At 46.2% G+C, this 16,549-nt stretch overlaps 1 protein-coding gene across 1 annotated transcript; it reads left to right on the top strand.

The window, feature by feature from the left end:
- Window positions 1–11,206: 11,206 nt before the first annotated feature.
- On the top strand, window positions 11,207–15,866 carry MANSC4 (MANSC domain containing 4). The gene is made up of 3 exons (XM_034440387.3): window positions 11,207–11,524; window positions 13,020–13,154; window positions 15,155–15,866. The coding sequence occupies exons 1-3, from the start codon at window positions 11,296–11,298 to the stop codon at window positions 15,841–15,843; spliced, it is 1,053 nt and encodes a 350-aa protein (XP_034296278.2). The 5' UTR covers window positions 11,207–11,295; the 3' UTR covers window positions 15,844–15,866.
- Window positions 15,867–16,549: the final 683 nt, after the last annotated feature.

The following is a 16,549-nucleotide window of genomic DNA, read 5'->3' as shown; positions in this document are numbered from 1 at the left end:
TAAACCCACGGATTTTCCTTCCATCTTTCCAAGAGGATGGATAATTGGTGGTTTGCTTGGCGGCTTTAGAGAGAGAGAGACACAGATTTGTTTACGTAATTGCGTCTGTAGTCTGAGATCTGCTCGTTTGCCGCCTCTCTGGATTCTCCTCTTGCCGGGAGCTTCTCTGAAAGTGGAAATTGGATTTCGTTTAGTCCTCCCCAGAGGCAAGTAATCATGGCCTAGATTTCCCCCAATTAACCCTTCTCCTAACAGTTATGAGTCAGCCCAAAGTCAAGAGGGAGACACAAGGAACTCGTGAACCCAGATTTCTCAACACCGCCAAACCTCAACATAAACCATTTTTCTTTTTTAAAAAACCCAAAATACAGACAGACAAAGGGGCTTTTACCACAATTCACCCACCCAATAATCTTTTTTGCAACAACCCTCCTGTAGCAGTAACACCTAATGGATCCTCTGGAAAAATTAAGAGGATGCATCAGCTATCTAATGAAAGCCTGCAACGCAGAGGTGAAATCCAGCAGGTTCTGACAGGTTCTGGAGAACCGGTAGCAGAAATTTTGAGTAGTTCGGAGAACCAGCAATTACCACCTCTGACTGGCCCCAGAGTGAGGTGGGAATTGTGATTTTGCAGGATTCTTCCCGTGGAGTGGGGTGGGAATGGGGATTTTGTAGTATCCTTCCCCTGGAGTGGGGTGGGAATGGAGATTTTGCAATATCCTTCCCCCAGGAGTGGGGAGGGAATGGAGATTTTGCAAAATCCTTTCCTCCTGGAGTGGGGTGGAAATGGAGATTTTGCAGTATCCTTTCCCTGGAGTAAGGTGGGAATAGAGATTTTGCAATATTCTTCCCCCAGGAGTGGGGAGGGAATGGGGACTTTGCAGCATCCTTACCCTGCCACGCCCACCAAGCCACGCCCTCAGAACCCTCAAATAGCTGTTGCTAGCAATTATTAGCAACAGCTATTTGAGGATTTTTTAAAGAAGAATTCCTTTTTCTTGTCATCCATATTTATACGGTGACGAGATCTGTTTATTGGCTTTGAGATCAATAATACATGAAACATTTGTGACCCATATGGTCTCATTAAATCATAGCAACAAAAATCCTTGGAAAAGGACGGTTACCAATATTAGCAAAAATCCGATTAAGTGGTTAAATGAGGTAATGCTGACATTTTCCAGTCTTGGCGAGGGGGGAAAAAAAAGAGCTGGTGGTATAATAGGATTGTGATTATGGACCAGACACGTATAATGGAGAAAATTAAAACATCTGTGCATTTTCAAAGGGGATTCTTCTTTTCATCTGCATGGTAATAGATTTACAGTGAAAAAATAGAACATGGTTATTTTCTCGAGTAGAATTTGGAAAGCAATGTCTCAGACGACTGGAGACATGCTTCTAAACTGAACTGGAAGGCGCTAAACTGATGGCATCAAATTCATGGTTTCTAGAAGCTGCGGCATCCTGGGGCCATTGCAGAAATGGTTGCAATTATGTTCTTTTCTTATATTCTAAACAATAGTATTGGAAGAAAAAAATTTGATCCGGTTCCAATCCGGGAGAAAGACGCTGGAAATAAAAGGGAGGCTGGCTGCAGGAAATAAGGTCTCAGGTTATTTCGATGTCAAGAAACTTCAGTGACAGCAACATGTTTTTGGGGCAGCTGACCAAAATGGGGTTGAGAGCGGGTGGGTTTTTATACATTCTTTGGGGCTTTGTGATCGAGATGATGCCTGTTCATTGGGAAATGTACTTTTGACCTGTACTTTGAGTGTGCCTTTTTAGTATTTTAATTATTGTTGCCTGACTTTATTTTATTTTATTAGTCATATTTCTATGCCGCCCACTCTCCGAGGACTCTGAGCGGCTTACACCAAAGACAGTATACTAAATAGCATATTGCCCCTCTAACAATCTGGGTCCTCATTTTACCCACCTCGGAAGGATGGAAGGCTGAGTCAACCTTGAGCCGGTGAGATTTGATCCGCTGATCTGCTGAACTAGCAGTCAGCTGAAGTAGCTGCAGTAGTGCACCCTAACCACTGCGCCACCTAGGCTCTGTTCCACTGCGGCTGGGAGGTCATGCGGTGTCCTTGGAGCTGGGCGGGGGAAATGTAGATTTTAGGAGTCTTTGTTTTTCGACCGAGCTGAAGAAGCTTCTTGGAAAAGAAGCGAAACGTCTTCAAACAAAAAAACAAGGAAGTCCAGTTGTCTCTTGATAAAGCATTTTTGGAACATCCATGACCTAGATCAGTGGTCCCCAACCTTTTTATCGCCGCGGCCCGCTGAGCGCGCGCAGGGCTGGGGGCACGGCCCAGGAGCTTTTGCGCACGGCCCATTGCACACAGCCCAGGAGCCTTTGCGCTGCAGCGTTCATGTCCCCCGGCCGCTGCGCGGCCCGGTGCCAGGTACTCCACGGCCCGGCACCGGTCCGCGGACCGGGGGTTGGGGACCACTGACCTAGATGACTGGGAATCTCCACAGTAAATAAAGATTTATATGCCGCCCTGAGTCTTCGGAGAGGGGCGGCATATAAATTGAATTAATTAAATTGAATTAATTAAATAGAATCATAGGGCTGGAAAGGACCTTGGAGGTCTTCTAGTCCAACCTCCTGCTCAAGCAGGGATGGCGAATCTATGCCATGTGTGCCACAAGTGGCACGGAGAGCCTTTTCTGCAGGCACACCAACCGTCGCCCCAGCCCAGCTCCACTGTGTATGAGTGCGCTCCTCCCGCCGGCCAGCTGGTCTTTGGCTCTCTGCCGTGCATGCGCGAGGGGCAGGGAGGATGTGGGTGATGCGCGGGCAAGTGACGTGCATGCAGGTAATGCGTGCGCATGCATGGGGAGTGGGGCCCATGTGCGTGGGGTGCTCGCATTGCATTTTGGGGGTTTGCACATGCAACCCACACCCCGTTTTTGGAAGGCCTCCTGCACCCATCTGGAAGCCAAAAATGGGCGAGGGGGGGTTGGGTGCATGCGCGGGGGCGGGGTGCATGCATGGGGGGCTCGCATTGCATTTTGTGGGTGCATTTTATGTGCGCACACATTCGCATGATTGCGCTTTGGACTCTCAGCAAAAAAAAGGTTTGCCATCGCTGCCCTATACCATTTCAGACAAATGGCTGTCCAATCTCTTCTTTAAAAAAACCCCTCCAATCAGGGATGAAATGCCAAGTTGTTTATTCAGCAGAATGCTTTCAAGATTCAGAATCTAGGAGGCAGGATGCTCCCTACTCTGATTCCTTTATCTATGGGGCCTTATATTCTTGAGTAAAAGTTTCTTCTATATTTTCAAGGATGTGTGAAGCCAAGAACAGAAGCGAGACACAGAAGCGAGATAACAAACTTTGCACTAATGCCGAGTAGTATTAAGGTTACAATTTACTAAGCTAGAATTAATTCCTAACAACTTCTTTCTGACAACATACAATAATATAAGCAGGAGCCAATAACAAAGCTCAGTTCGTAAGAAATTATTTCTAGCAGTATATCGTATCAGAAACAAACAGATAAAAAATGATGTGCATATTCAAATCCTTGGCAATACTTGGAGCCTTGGTAGTACAGTGGTCTAAAGCACCCTGTTATTAAGGCCAGCTGCCTGCAATTACTGCAGGTTCAAATCTCACCAGGCTCAAGGTTGACTCAGCCTTCCATCTTTTCTAAGGTAGGTAAATTGAGGACCCAGTTTGTGGGGGCAATAAGCTGACTTTGTATAAATATACAAAAGGATGAAGGCTATTGCTTAACGCATTGTAAGCCGCCCTGTGTGTCCAGAGAAGGGCGGCATATAAATCAAATTTAAAAAAAAATACTGAAATTAAAATACTTGAAATATTCCTCCCGGCCTTCATTTCTTACAGAGCACGCCACCTATTTCTCATCCTTGTCCTTACGTTGTTCTTGACATTTGTGTTCAAAAGATGTGCAGGTGCCCCTTCTCTAGTGTTACTAGGGGTTGGAAAACAACCCCAGTTCTTTTCCAAGGAAGGGTCTTCCACGGATCACAGATCTCCACCGTCACCACCACATCAGAGAAAGGACTTGTGTTCTCCGATTGTGGCTCTGTTATGCAACCCAACCTCAAGCAGGTGCAATTTCTGCCTGCCTCTCTCAAGGGAAGGGGCCCCGTGACAGCCTCAGTTCGGAGTTAAATTGCTTCTTCTCTCAAGAAATGGCTTCTTTTGCAAGTCTGGTCTTCTGAGAAGGCTGTGATGTTCAGTGTGTGGTGTTTGGTTTGTCTAGGGTGTCTCCCTCCGCACTGGACCATGGCATTCCCAAGGCAGGTGTCATTCTCAACCCTAACTATACCCAGGGGTGGAATTGAAAAATTTCAGCAAGTAGTTCACTGCCTGGTTGCTGGGTGGGCGTGGCAATGGGGGCATGGCCTACTCAGCCTCCTGCACCACAGTTGGGAGGGGGGGCTTTTCGCCCTCCCCAGGCTTCAGAGGCTTTCCTTGAGGCCCTTCAGAGGCTGGAAATAGACCCGTTTCCAGACTTCCGGTAGGCCTGCTTTTTCCCCTCCCCAGGCTCCGGAGGCTTTCCTGGAGCCTCCAGGAGGGCAAAAATGGCCTCCCTGGGGCACCGGAAGCCCTCCGTGGGCCGGAAATGGGCCAATTTCCGGACTTCTGGTGCTTCCAATAGGCCCATTTTTCACCCTCCCCAGGCTCCAGAGGCTTTCCTGGAGCCTCCAGGAGGATGAAAATTGCCTCCCCCGGGCACTAGAGGCCCTTCAGAGGCCGGAAACAGGCCCATTTTCAGACTTTTGGTAGGCCCGTTTTCACCGGTTTGGTGAACCAGATTAAAATTAACATCCGGTTCGCCCGAAACAGTCTGAACTGGCTGAATCCCACCCCTGACTATACCCTTGATTGGGCCCCATCACCATTTCATTGTAAAGAGTGGGGTTCTCTGAGCTTGGCAACTTTTAAGACTTGTGGATTTCAACTCCCAGAATTCCCCAGCCAGCATGACATAGCTGGCTGAGGAATTCTGGGAGTTGAAGTCCACATGTCTTAAAGTTGCCAAGTTTGGCGACAGCTGGTACAGAGTCTACCTAGAGTCTTCCATAAATTCATTTGTAGGGGACGAAGATTTGCTGTGACCTTACATCTCTTCCATTGAACCCAACATCTACCATGTCCAGGGATCTAACTGTGAGAGGAATCTGGGAGTCCTAGTGAACAACCACTTACATATGAGGTGGAAAAAGGTATATAGGCCATCCTTGACTTATGACCACACTTGAGCCAAAATTTCTATTGTTAAACGAGACAGACGTCAAGTGAATTTTGTCCCATTTTATGACCTTCCTTGCCACAGTTGTCGGTGAATCACTGCAGTTGTTAACTTAGTAACATGGTTGTTAAGTGACTCTTGTTACCCCATTGACTTTACTTGTCAGAAGGTGGCATAAGATGATCTCATGGCTCCAGGACACTGCAAACCGTCATAAATACGAGTCGGTTGCCAAGCATCTGAATTATGATCACGTGTGACCAAGGGGATGCTGCAACAGTTGTAGATGTGAAAATTAATCATAAGTCACTTTTTTTCAGTGCCAATGTAACTTACAACGGTCACTACACGAGTGGTTGAAAATCAAGGGTTAAAAAAAAATAATATCCTGTTTTGCTGGGAAGCATTAAAAGTTTAAGGAATTTTGAGAGAAAAATAATCTCCCATAGTTACTGTATTTAGTACGTAGTATAAGTATTAAGGGATGTGGTGGCTCAGTGGGTAAGACGCTGAGCTTGTCGATCGAAAGGTCGGCAGTTCAGCGGTTCGAATCCCTAATGCCGCATAATGGGGTGAGCTCCCGTTAATTGTCTCAGCTTCTGACAACCTAGCAGTTCAAAAGCACATAAAAAATGTGGGGATAGGGACCACCTTTGGTGGGAAGGTAACAACGTTCTGTGCACCTTTGGCGTTGAGTCATGCCAGTCACATGACCACGGAGACGTCTTCGGACAGCGCTGGCTCTTCGGCTTTGAAACGGAGATGAGCACCGCCCCCTAGAGTCGGGAACGACTAGCACATATGTGCGAGGGGAACCTTTACCTTTTACCCTTATAAGTGTAGCCTGAAAGAGATGCAATCTGGTTCTCTCTTCATTTTCTACTATTATTAATTCTGTATTAAACGATAACGTCAGTAAAATGCATGTGTATTTTTACATGTTTTGCAATGGATTTTTCTGCAGTTCCAGCTAAGGTCCTTGGCAGAAAAGGGGTTAAATAACCAGGTATCCAGTGTCAATAGAGAGGAACCTACCATTTTCTCTCCATGCAAAGAGAGAAATTTTCATTCTCCATTCATCTCACCAGCAGGCAAGCAGTCTGTCGACTCACTCTAAAATAAGAGCTTTTATCAAGCCTCAATCAACGCTAACTCAAGCTTCCAACTTGGACTGTGAAATAATATGCCTGCCTTTGCAAATCATTCTTGGGTGTTTCAAAAGCAAAAAAGATAATTTGAGGTTTTTCCCTCAGCGAACTTTATTACAATCCTTTTCCTCGTTGGAGAATAAATAAGGAACATTTCCAGGGGAAAAAAAATCAGGTACGAAACAAATGCACTGTTTGCTTCTGTTGAGTTTTGCAATATCTATATCCTTTCCGCGTGTGTTTAAATTTCTTGGATTTTGCTACCTTTTGCCCACCTATTTTGTAGTAGAATTGCACCGAGTTGTAATTTCGGGAAAATAACAACGTTTTATTCTTGTTCTGAATATCGCCAATGGAGCTTTGAGAACAATGACCATGTACATTTTGTTTCTGTTTTTAACAGGTTGAGAATTATTAATCTAGAGAGAAACAGAATAGGAGTTATCGTTTTATTGTTGGACAAGGTGAAATTGTTTGCAAATCTTAAAACAGGTAAATTTGATTCATAGAAGGAAGATCTAGGAAGGCATATAATAGGTAAATCCACCATTCATTTATTTTTATTTATTTGTTTGACATTTAAATTGCTATATGGCTGCATGAGATCCTAAGTAGCAACCTGTATAGGCAGTACTCCAGGGGTGAGTTCTAATTTTTTTTACTACCGGTTCTGTGGGCGTGGCTTATTTTGTGGGTGTGGCTTGGAGGTCATGTGACTAGGTGGGCGTGGCTAGCTGGTCAGAGTCATTTCTGGAAGGTCCTCGCCCTTACGACCAGTCCTCGCACTTACGACCCGACTCATTTGTTTGCTTTTAACACTGATCAGCTGTAGGACGGCCCTTTGAAGCCCCGCGGCAAGAGTTTAAACAGTTTTTTTCCACTCTAGTCATCAGCTGGGACTCAGGAGGCAGCAATAGATTGGGGGTGGGACCAAATAAAAAGTAAGAATAATGTGGGGGGGTGGGCGGGTGGGAGAACCGGTTCGGTGACGTCATATCGTCACCGCTACCGGCTCGGCCGAACCAGACCGAACCAGGAGGAACTCACCACTGTAGTACTCCACTTATAAACATTCATTTAGTGACTGTACAAAGTTACAATAGCACTGTCTATGGAGATTCTCATCCAGGTCATAGTTGTCCCAAAGGTGCTTTTTTAAGAGGCAACTGTGCTTTCTTGTTTTTCTTTGAAGACATTTCGCTTCTCATCCTAGAAGCTTCTTCAGCTCTGACTGGATGGTGGGGAAAGGAAGGATTTATACTCCTTGCAAACAGCTGGTCATTTGCATTCTTTTAGAGAGTCGCTGAGGTCACTTGGAGGTTTGTCTGTGTCCTCAAGGTCACCTGAGTAGTGCAAATGGGTGTGGAGACTTCTTGGAACTTGATCAGTCCCCGTCCACACACACACACAAACACAGCCAGCCGAGGGTTAAGGAAACACTTTGGCACACACCCAGGTCTTATCTCCAACTTGGCAGCGATTTACACACCGTCTGCCAAGCGCGTTTATTTCCACAAAACAGAAAGATAAGATACTTAGCGTACAAAAAGTCCAATCAGAATAATATTTCTCTCAGCAGTTCCGGACGAGGCTTTAGTGACTATCCAAGGTTAGTTTTGTTCGTCACAGGGATCACTGGCCACCACCCTCTATTATATAGTCTCTGGGGTGTGGCCCAGTGACTCAGTTCTAATCCCTAGCACGCCTCCTGAGCTGCTGCAATCGTTTATCACGCCTTCGGAGGCGTGCGTCCAGGAATGATGTTTCTCCTCCGCTCTCATCCGAGCCACCTGTCTCCCTGCTAATCTCCTCTCCCTCGGCCGGCACCTGAGACAGTGCCAGAGGGGAGGGGCCTGGAGAGGGAGGCCTGGCTGACTCCTCTTCCTCATGCTCGGAGCTTTCTTCCTCCGATGGGACAGGCTCAGAGGGCGGGGCCACAACAGAACTGCTGAAAGGACTGTGTTGTGGAGCTGTGCTTTCTGCGGATGTTTTCTGCAGTGAATGGACACAGGTGACCCTGAGGACACAGATAAACCTCCAAGTGGCCTCAGCAACTCTCTAAAAGGATGCAAATGACCAGCTGTCTGCAAGAACTATAAATCCTTCCATTCCCCCACCATCCGGTCAGAGCTGAAGAAGCTTCTTGGATGTGAAGCGAAACGTCTTCAAAGAAAAACAAGAAAAGTCCAGTTGCTGGACTTTATAGGATTATAATGGCACTGAAAAAAAGGTCAAATGTCACAACATTGGGTCATGTGAGTCAGTGGTCCCCAACCTTTTTATCGCCGTGGACCAATCAGCCTTTGATAATTTTACCGTGGCCCGCTGAGCGCGCGCAGGGGTGGGGGCTTTGGGCCACACGTGCGTACCTGCGCGGGGCTCTCTTCCCTGGAGCCTTTGCGCACGGCCCAGGAGCTTTTGCGCACGGCCCAGGAGCCTTTGCGCTGCAGCGTTCATGTCCCCCGGCCGCTGCGCGGCCCGGTGCCAGGTACTCCACGGCCCGGCACCGGTCCGCGGACCGGGGGTTGGGGACCACTGATGTGAGTGACCCACTTTATGACCGTCACAACTTGCAGCTATGATGGGCCGGCTCCGTTACAGTCACAAGTCAAGGATCATATGTATGGACTTTCCTTAAAATCCCCCTAATGAGGCTGAATATATTCTGAGAAATATTTTCTGAAGAATTCTCTCATGAATTTTCAAAACATTCAGGTAAAATTAGAAACACTATTGTCCACTTGTAATGTGTGCATTGGAAACCAGAAGAACACACTGGGTGGCTGCTCTTCCGGTTTCCGGTGCTCCCACATACATGAAGACCAGCTGGCCGGTGCGCCAGAACCTGGAAGAGCAACGGGCGACGGTTCGCGTGCCCAGAGAGATGGCTCTGCCTGCCACTTCTGGCACGCGTGCCATAGGTTCACCCATCACTGGTATAGGGTATTCTGCTCAACCAGGAGATTGGACTAGAAGACCTCCAAGGCAGGGGTGAAATGCTCCTGGTTCGGACCGGATCACCCGATCCGGTAGCGATGGCAGTGGGTGGTTCAGAGAACTGGTAGCAAAAATCCCTCCCCCCACTCCGTGCCCAGCTGAGCCATGCAATCATCAGAGGCTTTTTTTTTAACTTTTAAAAGCATTTTTTCTACAACCTCTTCGGCCGAAAAATGCTTTTAAAAGTAAAAAAAAAAAGAAAGCCTCTGATGATCGCACGGCTCAGCTGGGATCGTCAGATGCTTTTAAAAGCATTTTTTTCTGCATCCTCTTCGGCCGAAGAGGTTGTAGGAAAAAAAAATGCTTTTAAAAGCCTCTGACGATCCCAGCTGAGTTGCCAGATCGTCAGAGGCTTTTAAAAGCATTTTTTTTCTGCATCCTCTTCGGCTGAAGAGGTTGTAGAAAAAAATGCTTTTAAAAGTAAAAAAAAAGAAAGCCTCTGATGATCGCACGGCTCAGCTGGGATTGTCAGAGGCTTTTAAAAGCATTTTTTTCTGCATCCTCTTCGGCCGAAGAGGTTGTAGGAAAAAAAATGCTTTTAAAAGCCTCTGACGATCCCAGCTGAGTTGCCAGATCGTCAGAGGCTTTTAAAAGCATTTTTTTTCTGCATCCTCTTCGGCTGAAGAGGTTGTAGAAAAAAATGCTTTTAAAAGTAAAAAAAAAAAAAAAAAAGTTGGCCACGCCCACCCAGTCACATTACCCCCACCACCACCAAGCCACGCCCACAGAACCAGTAGTAACAAATTTTACATTTCACCACTGCTCCAAGGTCCCTTCCAACTCTGTTATTGGAAGAAGACAAACAGCGGTCTTTTCTCAGGATACAAAATAAGGATGTTTAGAAAACTAGATTCCAGTTGAGTTTTGGGGATAGTTTTTAATGGGATAGTTCTTGAACGGAGCCACTGCAGAATTTCTAAAGCAAGGAAAATAAGTAGATAAAACAGGACCATTTTTTAATTTATTTATATGCCACCCTTCTCCGGCGACTCAGGGCGGCTTACAATGCATTAAGCAATAGCCTTCATACTTTTGTATATTTTATTATACAAAGTCAACTTATTGCCCCCACAGGTGCAATTTCAAAGTTTCAAAGGTGTCTCAAGGAAAGGTTTTCTAAAGCCTAAACCAAGAAGTTCTAGAATTGTTTTCTAGATCTAAAATACCTTTTTTTTTTAAATCACCAAATGGGGAAATCTGTCCCCCATTAGGATACATCATAGACTTCCTTTCAAGGGAGAAAAACCAGAGGTGGGTTTCAGCAGGTTCTGGCCAGTTCTGGAGAACCGGTAGCGGAAATTTTGAGTAGTTTGGAGAACCGGTAAATACCACCTCTGGCTGGCCCCGCCCCCATCTATTCTCTGCCTCCCAAGTCCTGGCTGATCAGGAGGAAATGGGGATTTTGCAGTATCCTTCCCCTGGAGTGGCATGGGAATGGGGATTTTGCAGTATCCTTTCCCTGGAGTGGGGTGGGAATGGGGATTTTGCAGTAACCTTCCCCTGGAGTGGGAAAGGAATGGAGATTTTACAGTATCCTTCCCCTGCCATGCCCACCAAGCCACGCCCACCAAGTCCCACCCACAGAACCAGTAGTAAAAAAATTTGAAACCCACCACTGGAGAAAGCTGTATGGTTTCTGGCCCAATAGTTAACAGCTGGAAATTCTTTATTCTTCTACCAGGTGTCATTATGCCAACTCAAGATCTACCTCATGAAGTTCAAGCAGCTGTGCAAAGATGGAGAGGGATTATTCTGTATGTTTGCAAATGGCTTCCTAGTTCCACATAAAAATTATAGTCATCAGCTGAAAACAAGTTGTCCTAACAGGCAGCGCTGAGCTTCTCTCGTTCAGCATTTCTTCTGCCTTGGAGAAGAAGACCTTTGCTAAGGAAATGTTTCCGAGATGTTTCTGCTAGTGGCTCTTTCAGAAGTCCTTCTGTTTGGGGCCTGGGTGTGCAGATCAGAAGGTCTTTGCTCACCCACCACGTTTTACAAAAACTGCTGGATCCGACGATTCCCAGGTCTTTCCATTGATCTGGAACATTCCCAGAAGCAAGGAGCTCACATCCTCAACATTTATGCAGCATCCACTGCCGGACAATGCAGCCGAGCCTGTTGTATCCTCAAGGATGGTAAGGATTCATTTTCTTCGGGAAAGATTCAAGGGTCTCCGCATGAAAAGTAAAGTATTAGCCACATGAAATGTCAACATTTAAGATCCTTTTTTTACCTATTCAAAAGCAAGGCAAAACTTTTTTTTCTTTCTTTCTTTCTTTCTTTCTTTTTCTTTCTTTCTTTCTTTCTCTTTCTTTCCTTTCCTTTCTTTCTTTCCTACTTTCCTTTCTTTCTTCCTTCCTTCTTTGCTCCTCCCTCCCTCCCTTCTTTCTCTTCCTTCCTTTTTCTTCCTTTCTTTCTTCTTTTTCTTTTTTCTTTCCTTTTCCTTCCTTCGTCTTTGTCTTTCTTTTTCTTTTCTTTCTTTCTTTTTCTTTCCTTTTCCTTCCTTTTTTCCCTCCCAACCTCCCTCCTTCCTTCCTTCCTTCCTCTTTCTTTCCTTTCCCTTCCTTCCTCCCTCCCTTCCCACTCCCTCCTTCTTCCTTTCCCTTCCTTCCTTCCCTCCCATCCTCCCCTCTTTCTTCTTTATTGCTTTCCCTTTCCTTCCCTTTCTCCCCCTCCCTCCTTCTTTCCTTCCTTCTCCTTCTCCTTCTCCTCCTCCTTCTCCTTTTCTTCTTCTCCTTCTTTTCTTCTCCTTCTTCTCTTTCTCTCTCTCTCTTTCTTTGTATCCCACCTTTATTATTTTCCCTAATAACTCAAGGCAGCAACTATACATCATACTCCTTTCTCCTCCTTTTTCCCCTACAATAGTAACAGCCTTGTGAGGTGAGTGGGGCTCAGAGAGAGTGACTGGCCTAAGGGCATTCAGCTGGCATGGTTAAGGTGGACTTAAACTAACAGCCTTTTCCTTTCCTTTTCCTTCCTAGCCTGTTGCCTTAACCACTAGGCCAAACTGCCTCTATATGTTGCACATCTCACCTAAAGCTGATTCTAGGTGGCTTACAATCAATCAACCACTCTGATGGATTAAAAAAAAAAGCAAAAAAGCATTTTAAAGGTCTTTTCAGCCCCTTCGTTGCATTTCTTCGGGCATTGGTCAACGGCCTCCAGAGCTGAACTTTCAAACAAAGAACAATTCTCCTGCACAATTCTGTCTCTCAGTCCTGCTGTGGACTGGTAGGATAAAGGCACTAACTGAAATGCGAGCTAAAGGACTGAATCTGTCCATTATTGGAATACTGATTTGGCACAAGACAATCCCTGTTTTCATATGGTGAGGGATTGTGACCCATAATCCTGTCAGCATATGACCTGGTCTTGATTCTTAGGCCCCCCCCAAAAAAGTATGAAAACACCAACTCATTAGAAAGATAATCCGCTTAATCCTTCTTTTTGGCTGATTTTTTTAATCAAGATATGGCGGTGGAAAGAGATATGCCTAGAGAATTATACTTTTTAGCAACCTAATTAAGGGATTTTTTTAAAAATTAATATATTCCACAGTCTGATAAAGCTCATCCGGCATCGACAGCATCAGGACTCAGCTTAAAACTTTCCCTTCTCTCTACTTTTTAGTTTCCTGTAACTTGGCTGTTTTCTACTACAAAACCAATATCCATGATATAAACTGCATTCACATGTATTGCCCGGTGCTGGAAAGCTGCATAGTAAAACCTACAACTAGTGCTATCCTCTACAATATTACACCAGGTAAGGCTTCCTTGCTTATTTGTTTGTTTATTACATTTCTGAATTGCCCATTTCCCTCAAACCAATGATGAAATCCATTTTTTTTTACTACCGGTTCTGTGGGCGTGGCTTGGTGGCATGGCTTGGTGGCTGTGGCTTGGTGGGCATGGCAGAGGAAGGATCCTGCAAAATCTCCATTCCCACCTCACTTCAGGGGAAGGATACTGCAAAATACCCATTCCCTCCCCACTCCTGGGGGAAGGATGTTGCAAAATCTCCATTCCCACTGCATTCTGGGGTCAGCCAGAGGTGGTATTTACTGGTTTTCCGAACTACTCAAAATTTCCGCTACTGGTTCTCCAGAACCTGCTGGATTTCACCCCTGCCTCAAAGTATGCATTAGTGCATACTCAGGGGGAAATAGTGATTTGCACATGTGCATAACTAAAATCCAGATTTATTTTTTTAAAAAAACTTATGGTAGAACTTTATAGCAAAGAAGCTAGAAGGAAGTACCAAACATCTAGCTGTCTTCTATTCATACCATGTAGTTAATAATTATTATTATAATAATACCATTTTAGGATGCTTGGATTGCTGAGCTATATGATGTCATAAGTTGTTTTTTTTTACTGTAGAACTTGCTTTTTTAGAAAGTATCCAGATATGAAGTTTGTTTGCTTGATTTTTTTTTTGTTTACCAAACTTTTTCCTGCAATAATCTTTAGTTTATTCAAAGAAAATATAAAACGCCAAAATGGTTTTAATAGAGACAAAAGAAAGAAAGAAAACCACAGGATTTGTAGCATGCCTTCCCTGCCTGAACGAGTGGGATAGATCAGTGGTGAAATCCAATTTTTTTTTACTACCGGTTCTGTGGGCGTGGCTTGGTGGGCGTGGCAGGGGAAGGATACTGCAAAATCTCCATTCCCACCCCACTCTGGGGCCAGCCAGAGGTGGTATTTGCCGGTTCTCCAAACTACTCAAAATTTCCACTACCAGTTCTCCAGAACCTGTCAGAACCTGCTGGATTTCACCCATGAGATAGATTGATGTGATGGGGAGAAGCAGATTTCATAGGTAGCCTGGCCCTAATGCCATGTAGGGCTTTATAGGTAATAGCCAACACCTTGGACTGGACCCAGAAGCAAATTGGCACCCAACGCAGTTTCTGGATCAGAGATATTATATATGCCCATCATTGGGCACCCAACTAGAAAATAAGCCCTACCATGATTTTTCAGGATGCTTGTAATATAAACCCTACCCCCAAAATAAGCCCCAGTTAAGATCATCAGCCAAACGGGCACATTTACTACCATATTTTCCCGAAAATAAGCCTTAATGTGTCTTTTGGAGCAAAAATTAATATAAGACCCGGTCTTATTTTCAGGGATAAAGGGACATGGTGGCTCAGGGGCTAAAACGCTTAATTTGTCGATCAAAAGGTTGGCAGTTTAGCAGTTCGAATCCCTAGTGCCGTGTGACGGGGTGAGCTCCCGTTACTTGTCCCGGCTTCTGTCAACCTAGCAGTTCGAAAGCAGGTAAAAAATGCAACTGGAAAAATAGGGACTACCTTTGGTGGGAAGGTAACAGCATTCTGTGTGCCTTTGGCATTTAGTCATGCCAGCCACATGACCATGGAGCAGCACTTCAGACAGCACTGGCTCTTTGGCTTTGAAACGGAGATGAGCACTGAGTCAGGAACGACTAGCACATATGTGCGAGGAGAACCTTTACCTTTATTTTTGGGGAAACAGGGTAGCTCATGCGGCCGCATTCTGCACCAGTTGAAACTTCTGGATACTTTTCAAGGTTAGACCCATGTACACAATGTTGCAAATAGTCCAGTCGGGAGATGACCAGGGCATGAGTGACCAAGTGGAGGGCCTCCCTTGTCCTGGAAGGGCTGTAACTGGCGCACAACGCGAAGTTGGTGGAGATAAGTCTATAGATCAGATGGCGTTGGACATGAGGAGGGAAATTAAAACTTTATTCTTTCTTGGCTTCTGTTTTCCCAGGCGTTGATCCCGACCTTCTTGTTTTTGAGAAGCTCTCATTCAAAGATATAAACACCAGGTCTTCTTTTAATAAATGGGAGAGGCATGGTGGAGCAAGGGTTGCTGACCTAGAAACAGACCAGGATGAACTATCTTCCCCAAGATTCCTTTTCCTGGAGGCCTCCTCTCCCACAACAGCCCCCAAGCCAGGCATGGACAGGAGTAGCAGGAGCTCAGCGGTAGATGCTACCCTCAAGAACTCACCCATCACATTGACGGCGTCGACTTCAGCGATGGACCATTCAGCGAAAGCTGCTGAGATTCTTCCAGGGATCAACACCTCTACCACCCCTTCAGATAATGTCAAGGCATCCTCTGTCTCTGGGTTTGCACCCATCCAGACGGCGTCGCTATCACCCGGTGGGGTCCTTCCCAATACCAGCAAACCCTTGAACGAAACCAAAGTCTACAGTGGAAGGAACAACAGTTCTGATGATGAAAGCCAGCAGCCCACAGAGGAGATGGCGGGAAGTGGGGCCTGGCTGCCTCTGATTGTACTTTTTTGTTTGTCGACTTTCACGTGCTGTTGCTGCTGCGGTGCGTTTTTGGCAACAGGATGGAAAAAGAGAGGTCGTTATAAACCAAGGCAGAAAGGAAAATCAGCACCCAACCAATTCGTAAAATACGCTGCCATTAAAAGTAGATTTTAATGGTCAAATTCCAAATTCATCAGGAAGGGAAGGGGAGGGGAGGGGAAGGGAAGGGAAGGGGAGAGAAGGGAAGGGAAGGGGAGAGGAGAGGAGAGGAGAAGGGAGGGGAGGAGAGGAGAGGGAAGGGGAAGGGGAAGGGGAAGGAAAGGGGAGGAGAGGACAGGGGAAGGGGAGGGAAGGGGAGAGAAGGGAAGGGGAGAGGAGGAGAGAGGAGAAGGGAGGGGAGGAGAGGAGAGGGAAGGGGAAGGAAAGGAAAGGGGAGGGGAAGGAAAGGAAAGGGGAGGGGACGGGAGGAGAGGAGAGGACGGGGAAGGGGGAGAGGACAGGGGAAGGGGAGGGAAGGGAGGGGAAGGGGAGGGGAAGGGAAGGGGAGAGAAGGGAAGAGGAGAGGAGAGAAGGGAGGGGAGGAGAGGAGAGAGAAGGGGAAGGGAAGGGGAAGGGGAAGGAAAGGAAAGGGGAGGGGACAAGAGGAGAAGACGGGGAAGACGGGGAAGGGGAGGGAAGGGAAGGGAGGAGAAGGGGAGGGGAAGGGAACGGGAGAGGAGGAGAGAAGAGAGGGGAGCAGAGGAGAGGGAAGGGGAAGGAAAGGGGAGGGGACGGGAGGAGAGGACAGGGGAAGGGGAGGGAAGGGAAGGGAAGGGTGCAGAAAAAAGTAATAAAGATGATAAGGGAACTGGAGGCTAAACTGTACCAGAAAAGCCCCAAA

Source organism: Pantherophis guttatus, chromosome 7 (genome assembly GCF_059756535.1).
Source record: "Pantherophis guttatus breed Tessera chromosome 7, ASM5975653v1, whole genome shotgun sequence".
Classification (NCBI taxonomy): domain Eukaryota; kingdom Metazoa; phylum Chordata; class Lepidosauria; order Squamata; family Colubridae; genus Pantherophis; species Pantherophis guttatus.
Note: the sequence above shows the minus strand (reverse complement) of the source record. Positions and strands in the feature narration are given on the sequence as shown.